This window comes from Musca vetustissima, unplaced genomic scaffold, assembly GCF_032173495.1.
Source record: "Musca vetustissima isolate MV318-11 ecotype Yass unplaced genomic scaffold, APGP_CSIRO_Mvet_v1 utg1514, whole genome shotgun sequence".
NCBI classification, from domain to species: domain Eukaryota; kingdom Metazoa; phylum Arthropoda; class Insecta; order Diptera; family Muscidae; genus Musca; species Musca vetustissima.
In genome coordinates, this window is record NW_026883157.1 from 209,887 (window position 1) to 231,352 (window position 21,466).

General features: G+C 32.2%; 1 protein-coding gene and 1 non-coding gene across 2 annotated transcripts in view; both read left to right on the plus strand.

The window, feature by feature from the left end:
* Positions 1 to 21,466, plus strand: part of LOC133329923 (neurogenic protein mastermind-like) — a 187,284-nt gene that overhangs the window by 118,130 nt on the left and 47,688 nt on the right. The window contains exon 2 of the mRNA XM_061538382.1: positions 8,354 to 10,408. Coding sequence (XP_061394366.1) covers positions 8,354 to 10,408 — 2,055 coding nt within the window. The remainder of the gene's footprint in view (positions 1 to 8,353; positions 10,409 to 21,466) is intronic.
* Positions 1,984 to 2,055, plus strand: Trnap-cgg (transfer RNA proline (anticodon CGG)). Its single transcript has one exon. It is a non-coding gene; the product is annotated as a tRNA-Pro (tRNA).

The following is a 21,466-nucleotide window of genomic DNA, read 5'->3' on the forward strand; positions in this document are numbered from 1 at the left end:
ACAGTTGTTGTAGTTATTGCTTTTGTTGTTGTATTTTTTCATTAGTTTTATTTTGCTGTTGTTTTCTCTACGATATCGAGATTTATGGCTTTGTCGCCAATATTGTGTTTTTATTATTTAATAATAATAAAAGTATATACATATATATATATTTTGTTGTTGTTATTATTATTTTATTTTTAACTGCTACGTGACACATTGAATGATAAGGAAATGCAATGAAATGCCATCACCATCACCAACAACATCATCAACATTATCATCACCGACAGCAGCAGCAACAGCAGCCATTTTTCTGAGGAAAAGCAACAACAACAATAATAGTAACACATTAAAGAAAAGAATTTTATCTATTTGGGAAGATAGCAGATAGGTTGATTTTTTTTTGTTCGAAGAGCAGAACTATTTAATCTGTTTCTTTGAAAATGGAAAGTAAGAGAATGTGTCAAAATGTTTGCATTTATTAGACGAAAATCTTTTTCTTCCATAATTCAATTTCACAGAATTCGAAAAGTGACAAATTCGAAGAAGAACATTTTGAATAAAGTCGACGGAGAATCTTTCTAAAGAATTGGAATGGAGAAAAAATTGTATGAAATAAGTAAAAATCCGTCAGGCCGAACTTTGTACAACCTGCAGATGGACATTCAAATGGTAAACTGCTATGAAATACAAAAATATCAAGATACAGGATTGAATATTGGGCTAGGACCTTAAACATACCGAAAATGGGGCTTAAGGTGAGAAAAAATCTGAAAACCTCAAAATATTGAAAATGTGGAGGTACTCTTATATGTGAGCTACATCAAAACGTGCACTGTATTGATAATTTTTGGTAGGAATATTTGCCAACCAAAAGAACCAAAAATAGAAATAGAGCCAATTCGGTTTTAAAACGTGAAAAGAGAAACTGGGTCCAATATTTTTAATTTTTGGTAGGGATATAATATATAAATAATAAGAATTCACAAAAATTTTAAATTACAGTCAATTTGGCTGAAACTCCAGCAAAATGTCGAAATTTGGGAGATATCGTTATGATATTTGGCAGGAAGATTTGTTACTCAATGAGAATATTTGAATATTTTTAAAAAATGTTTGACTATTTTTAAATAATTGTAATGCAGCCTAGTCAGTCTAGGTATATGATTTTCGCTTCGGGTGCGAGAGGTCCCAGGTTGAATTCCCGTATGAAATATTTTATTCACTAGGAATCCGGAATGTCAAATTACTGCGATTTAACAAAGAAATGTCAAATATTTTTTTTTCAAAAATGTTCAAGTAAAATTAAAAAAATATATTTAATATATATAATTAAATATTTTTTTGAATTTAATTTAAAACATAAATATTTAAATATTTGTAAAAAAAAATATTTGACTATTTTTAGAAAAATCTTTAAATTTTAAAAAAAAATTATTTGAATATTTTAACGAAATATTGAACATCAAAAAATTATTTTAAAAAATAAATATAAATATATTTCTAAAGATACTAAACTAATTAAAGAAATATTAAACAATATATTGAATATTAAAAAAATATTTAAGTATTATTAAAATATATATATATATATATATATATATATTCGGAATTTAATTTTTTTCTAAAGGTATAAAACTAATTTAAAACAAAAATATTTTTTAAAATATATTGTAACATTTAAAAATTTTTTAATTTTCAAAAAAAAAAATAAATAAATAATTAAATATTTAAAAAAAAGTTAATTTTTTTAAAACAATATTGAACATTAAAAAAATTAAAAATTGAACAAAATACATTTAATTTTTTTCTAAAGATATTAAACTAATTAAAGAAATATTTTAATATTTAAAAAAATGAGCATATAAAAAATATATAAATATTAAAAAATATATATTTGAAATGTAAAAAATTGAATATTTGTAAAACATGTTATGACTAAAAACTTAATTATTAATTTTTCTTAATTATTAAATAAATTTTAAACGTAATTCCAACACCGGCTCGTTGGTCTAGGGGTATGATTTTCGCTTCGGGTGCGAGAGGTCCCGGGTTCAATTCCCGGACGAGCCCAATTAGTGACGCGTCTAATTGTCGTGTTTCCGATAAAGTTTTTTTTCGTTCTATAGAATTTGAAAAAAATTGTATGTGTTCTATATCGAGTAGAGGAAGCGAACTGAATTAGAAAAGATTAACAAAAATCTTCAAAATATCGGAAAAGTGGATAGAAATATATTTTTTTTAATTTAAAAGTAGAAAATGGAAACCATTTATCGTTCCTTAGAATTCGAAAAAAGCACATTCGTTCTAGAAATCGAGTGGGGAAAGCGAAATTGAATTAGAGTATGTTTCACCACTTTGTTGAAAAATGGGACAAACCCCTTGAAAATACCGGAAATGCAGAAGGGACATTTATAAGGAAGCTATTCAAAAACATGGACCTATATTAAAAATGTTTGCCAAAGTTCTAATCCTTGAAGAACTTGGACTGCCAAATTGCCGTCACTTCGGTAGGAAACTCAAAAAAAAAAATATCTTGCATAAATATTGCGTGATTTCAGCAGACAGACTTAGGCACAGATCGGACATGGGGTCTCTGGTAAATATTTAGAGGTTTTGTAAGCAGAAATATATATTTAATATACCCTTTACCCTTTATGGTGGAGGGTATTTCTTGAAAAATATATGACAATTTTATGAAAGAGGAAGAAGGAGAAAGAAAAATTGCAGCCAGATCCTATAGATTCGTCACATGTGAATATGCTGTTTTATTATTACAGGTCATGAATGGAAAATAGCGGAATATTTAGCAGTTCCTTTAATAACGATAAATAGCAAACTAGATATACCCCCTATATGTCCAAGATCTTTGTATTTGATTTTTCTATTGTAAGAAGTATTTGCCTACCTTGCATTACAAACGTGCTGCTGTAACATACCTATCCTCCCCACCACACCATAACTTCATCTCAGTCAATTCCAGACAAAACAAAAATAAAAGCGAGAGAGATGTGTTCTTTTGGAGTAAAATACAATTTTTGTCTTTTATTACCAATGGTGTCGTAAAAACTTAAATTACTTTTAAGTTGCATTTTTTCTGTTTTGGTCTGCTTCACTGCTACGACTGCTAACTAAAATAGTAAAAATAACATAGAAGATACATATGTATGTACATACGAATGTGTTATGGTAATCTGAATCTACATAAATTAAGTTGGCTCCATTTAAGGTAACTAACTTTAACATTTATAGGATGCATATGAAATAAAAAAAAATAATACCTTAATGTAAAAAATAAATTTAAAAAACTTATAGATCTTATATGGCCAGTGCATTCATACGAATTCCAATGTAAATGGGGGGTTTACTCCACTTGTAAACTATTTTTTTATATTTAAGGTTGATAAGGTACACTCTCTCGCTCCACACCACAGTAAAGTGTTTGACACAATGTTAAACATGCGTGCCAATCTGTAGTTGTTGGGGGTTTCCCTTACTCAGTTTATGCATAAAATTCCCTAAATACTGGAAATACAAAACAACAACAACAACCGAAAGGGAACACGTTCATAGTAAAAAAACACTTAAATATGTTTCCAATATGTTGGCCATTTTTTGTCTTTAGGTGGGGGTTTTCTTAATTTATTTATTTTGTTTTGTTTGTTTCTCGAATATTCGTCGAATGCAATTTTACATATGTATACATAGTGTTTTTGTTATAATATAAAGAAGCTCATGGTGACGAAAATAATGAACTACAAACACTCACACATTGATAACAATTTTCTGTAGATGAATAAATTTTATGTTTGTATGTGTGTATCAACTTGTTAGTTCAAGGATGCGGAAACCACCTCAATTGGTAGTATAACTAGAAAATGTAATAGTTTATGTCAAAAATAAAAGGAAGATGGATGTATAAGGAGAATAGAATCCGAAGAGGTCTAACAAGGAATGAATAACTAAATCTCAATAAAAATTAATGCAATTGACTGAACAAAAGGGAAATCATTTGAAAATGAAAGGAGAGGAGGAGGATCGAAATTCTAATAAGGGTTTTCTGTCTAAAGGATACCTTTGTAAATCGTTCTTTTCATAGAAGATCGGTGTAATATCCTCTTTCCACAAAATGGGAGTCTTGAAGCTTTCAGTCCATAGAAGACCTAATATACGTCTTATAGAAAAGTTCTCGGAATTTCTTTTGGTTTCAAGGTTTTAACCGAATTTTCTCATCTAATTAAGAACTAGAAACTTATTTTCATGTCCATGATTTGACGTAGCTCTTTTATAAAGACCATGCTGTTTTTTTCATATTTAGAAGTACATTCTCCCATCGAAGTGGCTGTAATTTTCATTCTGGGGCTTTGGAAGGTTAAAAAAAATTCTTTAAAATATCTACGCCTTAAAAGGCCTTTAAAAAATACTCTTTTAAAATCTACGCCTTAAAAGGCCCTTTAAAAATACTACGCCTTAAAAGGCCCTTTAAAAATATTACGCCTTAAAAGGCCCTTTAAAAATACTACGCCTTAAAAGGCCTTTAAAAAATACTCTTTAAAAAAGCTACGCCTTAAAAGGCCCTTTAAAAATACTACGCCTTAAAAGGCCTTTAAAAAATACTCTTTTAAAATCTACGCCTTAAAAGGCCTTTAAAAAAATACTCCTTAAAAAATCTACGCCTTAAAAGGCCCTTTAAAAAATCTACGCCTTAAAATGCCCTTTAAAAATACTACGCCTTAAAAAGCCCTTTAAAAAAAATATTCTTTAAAAAATCTACGCCTTAAAGGCCTTTAAAAAATACTCTTTTAAAATCTACGCCTTAAAAGGCCCTTTAAAAATACTACGCCTTAAAAGGCCCTTTAAAAAATCTACGCCTTAAAATGCCCTTTAAAAATACTACGCCTTAAAAAGCCCTTTAAAAAATATTCTTTAAAAAATCTACGCCTTAAAAGGCCTTTAAAAAATATTCTTTAAAAAATCTACGCCCTTAAAGGCCCTTTAAAAATATTCTTTAAAAAATTCACGCCTTAATAGACCCTTTAAGAAAATAATCTTTAAAAAATCGAAGCCTTAATAGACCTTTTAAGAAAATGATCTTTAAAAAATCCACGCCTTAATAGACCTTTAAGAAAATAATTTTTAAAAAATCCACGCCTTAATAGACCTTTAAAAAATATTCATAAAAAAATTACTCCTTAATAAACCCTTTAAAAATATTCTTAAAAAAATCCACGCCTTAATATACGTCTTAAAACATCCTTTAAAAATATTCTGTAAAAAATCCAATCCTTAATAGAACCTTTGAAAAATATCCTCGCCCTAATAGACCTCTTAAGATACTGTTCTTTAAAAAATATTCCTTAAAAAATTCCCGGTTTAAAAAAAATATTTTTTTTAAAGAACGTCTTAGTAGACCATTAAAAAATCCACGCCGTAATGGGCTCTTTAAAAAATCTTTTAAAAAAATCTATGCCCTTTGAAAAAATATGTTCTTTAAAAAATACATATTTCATAGTCATAGAAAACATGTAGAAGCTTATATAGATAAATGCTCTTCTCTGCAAACTTGTGATAGAATTTGCATCGGCAAAGACATGTAAATATTTTTTTCCAATTCACCTTACTAATTTCACACTACTTAAATCCATTTAAACTTCCAAACATTAAAATCTCAAATATCCCAAAGCACTCGTCGACGAAAGCGTAACGAGACGAATTCAAACAATTCACTTTATGATTATGGAATGTTAGGAGGATTTTTGCGATGCTTTTCGAAAAGAACAATTTTCCAAGAATTTAAAATATGTTTAAATTTGACTGTGTGTGTGTGCATATGCACACATATGTGCATTATGTTATTGTGTATCAATTGCAAGAGGTTTAATTAGTTTTGCGGTTTCTAGTTTGGTTCTAGCGGTGCCAAATCGGCAGCATCAGCATCGTCGTCGTCGTCGTCTTCGTCATCATCTTAAATAATTTATTCTAAGAATTACTTTTACCCAGAAAGGCCATTGGGAAACGTGGTGGAAATTTGAAAAACCACAAAACACAAGTACTGGACAATTTTCAATTTAATAACAAACATGCAAACGCACACACACACATAGACACGGACATCTTGACCTAATCAACTTTAGTGGATTAAAAGATGTTGGCGGTAGGGAAATCTCACAGTCTTGTTAAAAATTATTATTGAAAAATCCAATTAGTTAAATTATGACAATCAGATGTGTGTGTGTGTGGAATTAAATATACGAAAGAAGAATTTTTGCAATAATTTTGTATAAAATGCCATAACGTGTTTTCAAGGACACTTAATGTGGCTTATAGTTTGGGTGTTTAATTTCATGCCATGTTTGAATAACAAAGCGTAACAAATTTGTAGCAAAACTGGCTAATGCGTGTCCGAAAAAATATACACCAACAATAATAGAGTTATTAATAATAATAAAAATAAATGTTAATAATTCTGTTTTATGCGGAAAACAGCAATATAAACAACATCATTAAATAAAATAATAAACAATAAATACTCTAAAAAATATTCTTAAAAAAATACGCCTTAATAGACCCTTTGAAAAGTATTCTTTAAAAAATCCAATACAAAAATATTCTTATAAATATCCAAGCCTTTAAAAATATATTTTTTAAAAAATCCAAGCCTTTAAAAAATATTCTTGAAAAAAATACGCCTCAAAAGACTCTTTAAAAATACACGCCTTAAAAAAGTATTCTTTAAAAAATCCACGCCTTAATAGGCCCTTAAAAAAGTATTCTTTAAAAAACTACGTCTTAAAAGGCTCTTTATAAAATCTACGCCTTGATAGGCCCTTAGAAAACTATTATTTAAAAAATCAACGCCTTAATAGGCTTTTAAAGAGTATTCTTTTAAAAACCCAAGGCTTTAAAAAATTATTATTTAAAAAATCCAAGCCTATAAAAACATATTCTTTAAAAAATCCACTCATTAATAGGCCCTTAAAAATATTTTTTAAAAAATCCACTCCTTAATAGGCCCTTAAAAATATTTTTTAAAAAATCCAAGGCCCTTAAAAATATATATATTTTTTTTTTTAAAAGGCTTTTAAAAATTATTCTTTATATAAAATCCAAGGCTTTTAAAAATTATATATAAATATAAAATTATATAAATATTCTTCAAAAAATTCACGTCTTAAAAGACCCTTTAAAAAATATTCTTAAAAAAATCTACGCCTTAATAACTCCTTTAAAAAATATTCTATAAAAAATCCACGAATATAATAATATTATATAAATATACAATGAAATAAAAAACAATAAAAAATTGTGTGTTAAACTTTATTTTATATGAATGTATAATAGACCCCATAGCACTCGCCCTATAATTGTGGCATAGGCCCGGTCGGAGGTGGTGATGGTCGGTCGGTGGTAACGTCGATTCCCAGGGACCAAATGCCTCCTGGGCAACTGGTGTACATTTTTATTTTTTCATTCCTTTAAAAATATATACCTATGTAATATTCTCTTCCTACCCCCCATCTTAATAGACCTATAAATTAAGAAAAAAAATATATCCAAAACTAAAGAAAATCCAAACCAAATAAAACAAAAAAATATAATTCACAAACCAAAGAACATTTAAGAAAAATTAAATTAAAAATAATTTAAACAAAAGCAAAAACAAAAATCACAAACAACAACAAACATTAAAAATAAAAATCAACATCAACAAAGACAACAACAACCACTACTGCAAATCATGAAAGACTTCAAAACCCAACAAAGAATGTGCAGAAATCAAAAAGTTTTAAAAACTCAGCTGCGAAGACATCTGCGAAAATTATAAAACGCAAAATAAATAACAAAAACAAAATCCGCAATTGATCCGTATATGTTTCACCTCGCTCACGCTCACCCATTATAAGATAAATTACCACAACAACAACAAAAACGGAAAAACAAAAACCACACAACAACAAAGAAATTAAATCAAAGTGCCAAGCTTGCACACAGTTCCAGAATAACGAAGGCGTGATACTTAAACTGAAAGCAGACAACAACAAAACAAAACAAAAAACCTCAGCTCTGATCATCCTCGATAATCGCATGCCGTTCATTAACTAGGCTATAAATATCGATCATCATAAATCTTTAAAAACGGCTAACTGACTCTCTCGCAACGTAAAACTCCTCTCTCCATATACATCTCTCTTAGTGAATCTCTTAAGCTGCTAAAACAATTTTAATGAATATTTGGGTAAATTGGTTTCTCAATTTTTTAAATATGTATTTCTATATAAATGATTTCAATAATTTATTTATTTAATTTTAATTTATTTTCAATATCGAAGCCTTAATAACCCCTTTCCCTCTGCCCTCTTTCTCTTTGCAGCAACAAAAGTTCTTAAAACGACCCGCTGACGATGCCGACAATGGTGCCGAAAATTTCGAACCGCCTCACAAATTGCCCAACAACAATAACAACAATTCCAATAATAGCAATAACAACAACAACAATGGCTCAGAGAATCTAAAATTCTCTGTGGAAATTGTCCAGCAATTGGAGTTCACCACCTCGGCGGCCAATTCTCAACCCCAACAGATTAGCACCAATGTCACAGTGAAGGCCCTGACCAATACCTCCGTTAAAAGTGAACCGGGTGTAAGTGCCAGTGGTGGTCCGGGTGGTCCAGGCACTGGTGGTGGAGTCGGAGGCGGTGGCGGCGGCGTTGGTCCCCAGGGTGATCCACAACATAATGGTAACAACAGCAACAATCACGGCGGCATGCATATGGGCAGTGGTGGCGGCAATGCTACAAATCTAATGGGTGGCCATAACATGAATGCAGCTCAGCAGCAACAACAGAAATCCAACAATATGGGTGGCTTAGGCAATTTGGTGGAGTGTAAACGTGAGCCTGATCATGATTTCCCCGATTTGGCCGGTTTGGAGAAGGATGGCGGTCCGAATAGTAACTTTCCCGCCTTTCCCGAATTCATGGGAGACGACGGCGCCGTCGGCAACGAGACCTTCAAGGAACTCATCAATGACTTGCAAGATTTCAATCCTGGCTTTTTGGATGCCCTTGACGAGAAACCCTTGATGGACATTAAAACCGAGGATGGCATCAAGGTGGAACCGCCCAATGTCCAGGCCTTGATTGACAGTTTGAATGTTAAATCGGAAAATGCCATGGCCCAGTTCAATGCAGCATTTGGCGGTGGTGGTGGTCCAAATTCCGGTGGTCCCAATGTCGGCCCGGGAATGGGTGGTCCCATGGGTGGTGGACCTGGTGGTGGTGGTCCCAACAACGATCCTCAAGGCATGAATAAAATGCGTTCCCAGTTCCAAAATGGTCCCAACTCGGGACCCATGTCCGAATTATCGCTTGCCGCCCAAACGCTGAAACAAATGGCCGAACAGCATCAACACAAGAATGCCATGGGTGGCATGAATTTCCCACGACCTCCCATGCATCAGGGGCAACAGAATCAAATGATGGGTGGCGGCGGTGGTGGTGGACCCAATGGCCGCTACAATGATTATGTGGGTGGTTTTGGGGGACCCAATGATTTTATGCAGGGTCCTAATGGTCCGCAGCAACATCCGCAACATCAAAATATACCACCACAATTCCAGCAGAAGGGTCAAGCGGGTGCTGGTGGTCCCATGGGTGGCAATAATGTACAGCAACAGTCCTTCTTGGATATCAAACAGGAGCTCTACTATTCCTCACAACAGAATGATTTCGATCTCAAACGTCTTCAACATCAACAGCAAATGCAGCAGCAGCAACAACAACAGCAGCACATGTCGCAAGCCAAAATGGGTGCAATGGGTCCCAACGGACCCATGGGTGGAGGGGGTGGTGGCGTCGGTGTGGGTAATTTCCCCAAACCAAATGGTCCTGGTCAGCAGCAATCTCAAACACAAAATCCCACACAACAACCACAATACTCGCCCTACAATTCTGGCATGGGTCCGGCCGGAGGTGGTCCTGGTGGACCGGTCGGTGGTGGCGTCGGTTCCCAGGGACCAAATGCGGGACAAAACTTTATGCAAGGCCCCGGACCACGTGGTGGCCCGGGTGTTGGCGGCGGTTTGGGACCAAATCAAGGTGGCCCATCAAATGGTCCACCCAACATGTCACCAGTCCAACAGTCGCAACAGCAACAACAGCCACAAAATGCCAATGCCCGTGGGCCACAACAGAATGCACCGAATATGGCGGGACCAAATGCCAATAATCAAAATGGTCCAAATTCGGGTCCCAATCTAAATGGTCCGGGCAATGGACCCGCTGGTCAGCAGGGTAATCCAAATATGGCACAACAACAGGCACAGCAGCAGCAACAACAACAGCAGCAGACGACAACAACAACGTTGCAAATGAAACAGACACAGCAGTTGCATATTTCACAGCAGGGTGGCGCTCACGGTATTCAGGTGAGTTGATGATACATTTTGCATTTTGTTATTTATTTATCAAAAAAGTGTGTTATATAAATTTATATTCTCTATTCCTGAAGAAAAAAGGAAAGAAAAAATTGAAAAATAAAGGACAGGAAAAAATAAATTAAAAAGGCACCTAAAAGTATGCATTAGTAAATAGTGCTACATGGAAAATTATGATCACTTTCAGGATAATGGTTCGGAACATTGTCCATATCGGTTCACGATGTACAAGGTTTCGCTTTTACGTAACTAAGTTTACCATGATTTAGCGATATTGAGTTTGTGGCGCCTAAATGTATGCATTAGTATTTCTCAGTGGATGCATTCTCCCACCAAGTTTGCATTCTGGATTTTTTTTGAAGGAGAGAAACGGTATTTCGATTTGAAAAGCCCATCCTATACCCTTCAAAAAATGGTCTCAAACAAAATCCACTACGTAGACTCTTTAAAAATATTCATTAAAAATCTACGCCTTCAAAGACCCTGTTAAAAAAATATTCTTTAAAAAACCCACGCCTTGATAGACCCTGTTAAAAAAATATTCTTTAAAAAACCCACGCCTTGATAGACCCTCTAAAAACTATTCTTTAAAACATCTACGCCTTAAAAGATCCTTTAAAAAAAGATTCTATAAAAAATCCACGTCTCAATAGGCTTTTTAAAAATTATTCTTTAAAAATCCACGCCTCAATAGACTCTTTAAAAATATTCTTTAAAAAATCAACGCTTTAATAGACTCTTATTTCTTTAAAAAAAACCGCCTTAAAGGACGCTGTTAAAAATTTTATTTAAAAAATGTACGCCTTAGTAGACCCTTTACAAAAAAATACCTTTCATGATAATGGAAAAGATGTACAACGATGATGTGCCTAAAAGTATGAAATAACCTTAGTATTTTGGAAAACATATTTGATACAAATTTTACAAATGATATCCTTATGGGTCCACCATGTACGAGGTATCGATATTTCTTAACTAAATTTACTTTTATTTAGCGCCATTCAAAACACCTGTTAATGGCGCCCAATAGTATGTATAAGTATTTAACGTTTTTAAAGCTTTTCGAAGTCGGTCCTAAAAAGAGGAACACAATTTGGCGAACTGTTCCAACATTTCCTTATAAAAGCTGTGTATTTCGGTCATTTTTTTTTCTTAAATTAGTTTTGGAAAACCATGTCCTGCATAAATTTCCAAACCGCAATCCAGACCGCAAGTAATTCTTAATCGAAATACTTTCTGCAGCATACCTTCGCAAAAATAATCCCATTGTAACCCCTTCATTGCCGACGTTTGTTTGTCACTTTGGACATGGCATCGATCTCTTTAATATTCCAACGGCACGTTTTAATATTTCCTTAATTTTCTTCTACTATTTTTGTTTTTTTTTCTTGCCACACATTAAAAAACTCAACAAACTTATCAATGAAAAAAATCCGAAGAAAAAAACTTTTATTGCTCTAAAGTTATGGTAGGAAAATAAAGTCAAGACAAAGTAGATGGAAATTCAGGAAGTGAAGGAAAAGTTTTTATTTTTCAACAATGAATTGTCGCATATTGCTCAAAAAACACAGACGAAGAGGTATTAAAGTCAATGGTGTTAATATCAATCTGAACACCACCATGAACTACATACCGAACGTACGTACCTACGCACTATCAGAAAAGGCAAGTCGGAAAACATTAACCATTCATCTCCACCCTCCGAAATGACATTTTTTTGCTTCATACAAAATAAACCACCCCCATTACACCCACCCAGCAATCACACAACCCGATTGTCTTTTGCAAATGGAGAAAAAAGTGCAACCCTATAACACAAAATCTCGTTAAAAGTATCGCTCAATAATTCTCCCAGTCAGCCAGCCAGCTCGCTCGTGCCTCAGTTACATCGTACAATGAATTTAAATTACATTTCACAGATTCATTATTATTGCGGAGCGTAACACCGTGCAAAACAACAACGAAAAAACGAAAACGTCGTAATTCCGGTGAAAATAAATCCAAAACGACGTAACTCTGGAACCCAAATGTGGTTTATGCGAGTTATCGCCACGTTATGTCGTACATCAAGCGAACGAACGAACGATATATTGTGGGTGAACGCGGCGAAGATGCAATGCTGACGCCACGACGTTGGGTTGTGTTGCTGCTGCTTGGCTATTGTCGACGACTGTCCGGACATTCGAACTTTGTATGAACGACGGCGGTCGTCGACGACGAGCAACAACTTTGTGTTTTGATTGTTATGGAATTTCGTTTTACTATTTAAGAGATTTTGAAAAAAACTCACAAACAAATTAAGAATATAGGGTGGAATGAAAATTATTCAATATATTTTTTTTAAGAAAACACTTAAAATATGCAAAAAAAAATATTCAAAATGCAAATTAAATTATTCGAAATTTTTGTTTATGGTCTGTACTCAATAATTGATTGATTTTTCATGAAACTATTTATTTAATTCAGTAGTATTGGCGTGGTTTTTCGGATACCAATTGTATTTTATTTATTTATTGCAAATTAGTTGTTGTTTATTTAATTTATAATTTTTTTATTTATTTAATTAATTGTACCAAACAAATCACATCATGTGAACAACCTTAATAGCATTCCAACAAATCTTAACACCATTTACCATAGCCATGCTAATGTCACTTATTGCTACTAAACATTATTTGTCTCTACTTTACTACCTCTCGCTCTGTCTTTGTCTCCCTCCCCATTTCACCCTCGATGTTTTTTGTATTTAAAAAATGTTAAAAAATATAATTGAAGCTCTCCTTTTAACATTCTCAATTACATTAAATGACATTTTCATAAGCTTTTGTTGTTGTGTTTTATTTGTTTGTAAACCTTTAATGGAATCTCATTGTTTGTTTTTTTTCTGAATGGTCTCTTCTCGTTTTTTTGCTTTGTTTCTCTCGTGTTGTTTACTGACTCTCACAATGTTCTCAGGGTGCATTGCTTTGCAATACATTGTTGTTGGCAATTGGGTATATTTTTTGGGGAGGAAGTAGTGTGTGCAATGGTGTAATATGAGAGAATTGTGCAGTGATGCCAACACTTTATTAAGTAAAACGCCGTAGAAAGGGTTATAGAAAATAAATAAATATTCCTTAAAAAATGGGTAGCAAAAATAGTAGAAGTTCTTTAAAACGTGTTTGCGATTTTAGAGGAATATTTGACGATAAAAATGTTAACTGTACAAATTCTTGTGTAAAATATTAAAATAACTTCGTAATCTGATTTTGTGAACTTTACGTGGGCATGATGTTCTTTTATTTCCCCTAAAGAATCATTTAGCTGAAATTTCGATTTGGGTTGCCTGATATTGGACTAATTAAGCACATTTGCTGCAAGACCGGCATACATTAAAAAAGGATTTAGCAGAAAATTAATTTTAAATTTTTCAATTGAATACCACCGTACAGAGAACAGGGGATTTTTTACAAGTTCTCAGAGTGTTTTGTGGACAACATGAAGTCTGATATATCGATAGTACGTCTGTAACTCTAAAATCACGAATTTGATTTATGCCGGTCTTGCAGGAAATGAGTCTATATCCAACCATTGAACCTTTCTTACACCTTCAAAATGCCAAAAATGGCTCGTTAACTTTGCTTGGTTTTGTTTCTTGATACCAAAACGTAGACCGATATATCCATTTTCAGTACTAGGCATCATAGCAAGTAGCTGAAATGGAAATGGAAACATTTTAAGATCTATCTTAATTATTTCAAATTCGGTCATGATTTCAACAGTTAGGCAGAGAGACCGCCATACTGAAATGGGCAAATCGACACAGAATTTAAATGGGATAAATTTTTGGAGGTGTAGCAAACGAATAAATAAATTTATGGTATAGATTATAAAACGCCCATGCAATTTTTATCCCCTCAATAATAGCGTTGCGTCGTCGTACTTCCATGGGCCTCTTCACTTTTGGGCAATAACAAATTCGCAGGATTTTACGCTATGTGAATATAGATTCTGCTATATAAATTATATCGAACGTGGTGGAAAAATTCAATAGATAGAATTATTTCGCTAAATAAATTAGTGAGATATTTAGTTAGTGACGACTAAAAGTTTCGACAAAAATGTTCTGTTATAGCCTACTGCCACAAATTTCACCGGCCCGAGTCATTTTTAATAAAAAAGATATATTGACATAACTCAGGATAATTGTGTGGTTATAACCATGATGCAATAATAAGATGATGTATCACAATCATCTGTCAAAATTTTCCTTATAATATTTCACATGGTTGACAACGTTGCACATCGAATTCAAGTAGAAATTACGCACTTTGACGGTTAATGTGTAATTTTTTAATTATTTCGCAAAAGAAAAACCGCCAAGTTGACACTATTTATATTAAGTGTGTGGGGCTTATTTACAAATGAGTGCAAACTTTCTCGAGTGAAAATCTAAAACTTGCACAGAGAGTTTTATTCTTTAAAATTTTTATAGATTTTTCCTATCGACAATATTTGAGTGCAAATTGTTTTAGACGATTATTGGGGTTAAATGTGTTGTTGTTGTTAACAGAGTTATTGCATTACTAACATAAAAGTCATACACATATTATGTTAAGACAGCAATGCTTTGTGGAGAATCAATAATGTTAAAATATTTTAAGAATGCACGGAATTTAAACTTATATAAATTCAATGTTTAATTAACATATTAAACAGCAACAAATTAAATATTAAAACGTTTTTTAATACACACACAGCAAAGCTTGAGCAATTATTACTATTTAATTGCATGTTCTAAATTTCATATACAAATTTAATTTTAATTACAAAAATGGAAATACAAAAAAAAGTATTAATAAATTTCGTAATTTTTTAACCAATGTGTTCATTTATTCCTTCACTTACCTCATTTATTTTTAAATAACTACCCTAAACTTTGCTACTCAAAAATTGTTTAAGTAAAAAAGAATATTAAACTCAATATTAACAAAATGTGGCGAATGAGGCAAAATTAAAATTTATTTCTGTAGAGAGCGTAATCTTTTACAGTTGATAACCTTATTTTAAGGCTCTCTCCAACTCATTTTAGAACTTTGATGTTGGTGAGCAAATCGCTCTTAGGAATTTACTGTTAAAAATACTCACACATGTCATCTTTAATATTTGTGCCAATAGCAATGTTGGCAAAATTTAAAATCTAACAAATCGCCAAAGTGATACAAATCAGTGCAATTTAGAGTGAAAAGAAATCTCATAGACGTCCTGCTCTCTATTTGCAAAAAAAACTCTAGTAGTCGATTTTCACAATCTTCCCTAGATACAAATTTTTTATCATCAATGAAATTTTGCAATGCAAGAAAAAGATGATAATCCCTTGGTGCCAAATTCGGTCGGTATGGCGGATGCATTAAATATTCCCAATCAAGCTCCCTAATTTTCTGGCCAGTCACTGTAGATGTGTGTGTTCTAGCTTTGTCCTGGTGGAACACGACATCTCTCCCCTTGACCAATTCTGGCAGTTTCTGGTCAATTGTAAATGGCTTAAAATAGTTTTAAGTTTGATTTTTAGCTCCTGGCTGAAGCTATGACTGCTAACAATCCGGTCAACTTCGATCATTTCTCCGATTTCATCGACAGTTTCGACGACCGACCTACCATTGCGATGTACATATTTGTTCACTTTCATTTTTAACACCCTGTAATTCACAATTGAAAAACAGCATAATATTTTTTTTTACTGAGATTGTTTGATCGATACTTTACGAGAAATCTATTAGTACAGACATCTGCGAAAAAAGTAATGGATTTCCTTTTCCCCAACCTAATACATATATTAGTATTCAGGGAAATTAGGTTTAAAATACCCCGTCCTCTACCTCTGATATGGTTATTTTGGGTATAATATTTACACATTGCCTTAAATTTATACCTTCAATCCAACTATTACTTTGGACACAAATTTGAGTAAATTTTCTCTGATTTTTTTTACATATTTTATTTTTACATTTTAATTTTAGTTAATATATTTTAATTTAATATTTTTGCATTAATTAGTTTTAGCTTTGCATGATCACATACATTTTTTCTTATTTATTTCTTATAACATTATTTTTCATCAATTTATTCAATTATTAAATTTTGTGTATATTTATAATAACATTATCTTCAATGAAAAAAACGCATAATTGTCATCACTGGCAACATTACACAGTAATAACATCATCCCCAATTTGTTTGCCTACGTGCCTGCGTATGTGTGTGTGCGTATGTTAAAGAATTAGTTGGACTATAAAAGGATGACATTTCGATATGTTTATGGCTCATAATGGCTGTGACTTTTTAATAAACTGGTTGTGTGCTGTCATTTGACTTAATTGAAGGTAGACAACGGGTATAGGCACTGTTAGATGAGACAAATATTAAGGGCAAAAGAACAAAAACAACGCAAACACACACTCACAGAAATCAAAACGGAACAAACCACCCACAACATAACAGAGAGGGAGAGAGAGAGAGTCACACATGTTTCGCCCTCATTCTCTTTTTTCATATATACATAACAGAAATGCTCAACAAATTATGATAACGGTTTTTGGTAGAATGATGTTTATGATAATGATAATTATCATCTGTGTTATAATGATGTTATATGAGATTAATTATTGTTATGTGGGTGACAGGGTGGGTGGGTAAAAAGGATACAATTTGAAAATGTTATTTAAAACCATATGTCAAATTTGTTACAGTTACATACGTACTCTTCTATAATGTTTTACCTAAAAAGAGTAAAGAGTGCGAAGAGTAGCATTTGAATGTTGTTTAACTAACTAACCGATTTGTTGCCACTTTTATGAGTTATGTGTAATTGAGAATTTATTTCACTACTATTTTTTTATTTTATTTCTCTAAATGACTTCATAACCTTTTTTGCTTGGCCAACCAAATTCATTATCCTCCGCCTCCTGTTGCTGGCTGTCATATAAAATGTGTCACCCGAAACTACTACAAACTTCTTCAATTGTGTTGTTTTTGTTATTAGTTTTTTTATTTTCATTTTTCTGTGGCTATTGTTATGGCGTTTGGCGAATGGGGATGTTAATACATTGTGTTGTCGTTGTTGTTGCCATGAATGGTTCATGGTGATTATGTTGCTTCCTGGCATCAAATGTTAGGTAATCCCAGAAAAAATCAACAGCAACATTGTTGTTTAGAAATAAAATGATTTTAAATCACATAGTTTGTCATATACATATATGTATGTATTTTCTGTGTATGTGTGTGTTAGCCTAGATTTATAGCAGGTTGTATTGTATGTGTGTGGGAGGAGTTATTAAAACGAAAATTTGTAGAACCTGATAAGCTAAATCACCATCACCCACCGTGAAATGTGTGTATATGTATGTCATATTGTGTTTTATGATGAATATTCAATTATGTTTTTAATGCATAAAATGTGTTATAATTTATTGTGATGGCTAGGGGTGGGGGCAAATGAAAAATGGCGTAGGATTTTTAGATAATTAAAAAAAAATAGAAGTATAGCAAAGAAGTTAAGGAAATGAATTTGAGTGATATTAAATAATAAAAATATTACGATTTCATGAGGTATTTGAACCCGAGGAAAATTCCGAAAATTCCCAACTATGTTTTATAAACAAGTAAAAGTGGCTCTAAGTTTAGTCGGATCGAACTTTTTATACTCTTCAACATTACCTAACATTTTTATTTTATACAGGGGCTATGTGGAAACGTGAATTGTCTGCTAAGAGATTTTTGTATTTTTTGAGAGAACGAAATAGCGAATTACAGACACATAGGTTTTAAAATTCGGTTCTTTAAGATCCCTACAGGTTTCATTTTTTCTAATTTGTTTCCAGGACCCACTATGCGTAATAAATATTTTAATGAAACATAAAGGACTATAGTTGTTCTAATTTTCTTACAAAATCCTTATTTTTGTTTTTTTTTCGAGGACCCATAAAGGCCTTCTGTTTGTTCTCATATTTTTTAAGACCTACATTAGACCTAATTTTTTCCAAGACCCAGAATTACCCCATTTCTGTAACAATTTTTTTGTAGGATCCACAATGGCATTAGTTTTGTTCTGAATTTTTTAATGACCCACAATAGCATTGTTTCTAAAATTATTCGTTCAGATATTTTTTAAGACCTTTTGACCTTATTTTTTTAAAGACTTAGAATTGCCCCATTTCTGTAATGAAATGTTTTGTAGAACCCATAAATTTAGATTTGTTCTGAATTTTTTTAGGGACCACCCAACAGCATTTTTTTACAAAATTTTTTGCTAGGACACAGAATAGCATTTATTTGTTTTTTATTTTTTTGTTTTTCAACACCACACAACGGGATTATTTTTGTCAAATCTCCACAAAGACCTCATTTTTATGCTGATATTTTCAAAGTCCTGACTTTTCCAAGTAATGTTGCTACATTTTAAATGTTTTTTACACTATCTTTTTCTTCATCCTGAATATCTTCTATAAACCGTAATAAACATCATGTCGTATAAGCGATTTGTTAACATAGAAACAAATAGTGTTGCTCATACGCCAGGATTTTCATTCAACCCAACAAATATATGTAGAGAGAGGAATAAAATGAACTTTTCTGACATCAATGCCTATTTTTTATACTGAAATCCGAACAGAATACGGAAAAACAAACGACACAACATTTGGAAAAGTTTTACAAGTCCAAAGTATTTTAAAATTATTGAGAAGCTTCACCTATGCTGGCGACATTTCTGTAGAAGCTCCGTTGTCCTTTTATAAGCGACCATTTTTAAATTTAAAAAAAAAAATATATTTTTTTCGAATTTTCCAGCATTTGTTTTTTTCCTTTTCCTGAATATCTTCCCTAATCCATGTCGTATAAGCGACTTGTTAAACATAGAAAATAAATATTGTTGCTCATACGCCAGGCTGTTCAATCAACCCAACAAATATGTTTAGAGAGGAATATAAAGAACTTATCTGACATCAGGGACTCGATGCAGAATGCGGAACAATAAACGACACAAAATTTGAAAAGCTTTACAATTATAAAATATTTTAAAATTATTGAGAAGCAACTCCGACGGGATAATTGGATACGGAAAAATAATTAAAATTTTTCATATTTATTTTTTTTCGAATTTTCCTGCATTTAAAATATATTTGTGTACATTGTTTATTTTCCTTCTCTAATCCATAAGGAACATCATGTCGTATAAGCGATTTGTTAAACATAGAAAATAAATATTGTTGCTCATACGCCAGGCTGTTCATTCAACCCAACAAATATGTGTGGAGAGAGTGAGCATTTCTAGGACAAAAAGAACGATATGTCTACATGATGAAGATGATGATGTGACAAGTACTATAACAAACAATGGTATAATGTACAGTGAAGCCTAGGGAAATTCGTAACACTACTAATCGAGCATAAGCAAAAAAAAATGTATAACTCATTCTAAGCCACCTATATAATGGATCTAGATTGCGGTACTTTTGTTAAAAAGATATTAACCCAAGATAACCCAACCAACACCAATGTAAGCTACTATGATTGTGTTAGACTCTCTCTCTCTCTCACTCACATGCTGAGTTCACACACAGAAATATGAATGTGTATGCAAATATTTCAGAAATTAATTTTCACATAGAAAATATATTCACGTTCCAATTATGGTATTTATAAAAGGGTTTCACTGTGTAGTCCAGCATAAACTCAAGCATACACATTCAAACTTCATGGACAAATAATGTCAAGATGTTTTTAGTTAAAAAAGGAAAACAAAATAAAAACGACGACAAAATTATCACAAATTTATGTTTGAAAAATAATGAAAGTTTTTCTCGGGAAAATGTTTGTGTAAATTGTTTAACAAATGAAAACAAACACAGAAGTTGTTTATTATTATTATTTTCTTCATATTATTTCATGGTCTCAAGGAAAATATTTTTTTCTCTACTAGAAAAATATCCGAATATGTATATATTACTCTACCATAACATTAGACTATGATATGTAAAAGATTATTATTTTATTTTTGTTGTTGTTGTTTTATTTTATATTTAAAACATGTCATTCCATGCTAGCCAAGAAAAATGGAAAACTTTTTAATGTGTCCACAAAGTCTTTGGCTGTGTTGCTGCTAATGTCCTTTCTCATGTTGGCAAACTACAACCAACTCCCCCGAAAAACTAAAACATGAGAATCACTAAAATGAGAAAACATTGAAAAGCAACAACAACACCGACATCGACACCAACAACTAAATGAAAAATGTAAATGTGTCGGTTTTTGCACTTTCAACAGGAGGAGTTGAGTTTTCATGGCATGGGAAGAAGAAATGCGGGGACAGCAACAACAACATTAACGCTTAAGAAAATGAAACCATATGAAAAACACCAAAGTTAGGATGAGGAGACAACGGAGGAGTTGAGTATCATAGACACTAAACTATTACTTTGAATAGATTGTAGAATACAACCTCCCCTCTGGCAGCTAAGTTAAATTGAATTTGATATGAAATACACATAATTCACATTTGTGTGTATGTGTGCGTATGTTGGTTTGTTTGCAAAGGAAATACCCCGTACCGAGATAAATTTGTGACAGGATATATGATAATGGACGAAACTATGAATACATTGTAATCATTATTATCATTATTTGTTCTCTAAATGAAGGGTGTGGAGGAATATTTTGTTTGGGGGAATCCTTAAATTTATCTTCAAGAAAATTATATCAGTTAATTGGATATTCATAGAAAGTTTTTTATCACAAAAATAATGGAAATGACTGTCCAGAAAAATACACTCCAATATAGGTAATAGAAAGAAAATCATCCTCAGTAAATGAGGACTTTTTTCTATAGAAAAAAATTCGTCCTCAGTAAATGAGGACTTTTTTGCTATAGAAAAAATTCCGTCCTCAGTAAATGAGGACTTTTTTTCTATAGAAAAAAAAATCGTCCTCAGAAAATGAGGACTTTTTTCCATAGAAAAAAATCGTCCTAAGTAAATAAGGACTTTTTTCTATAGAAAAAAAATCGTCCTCAAT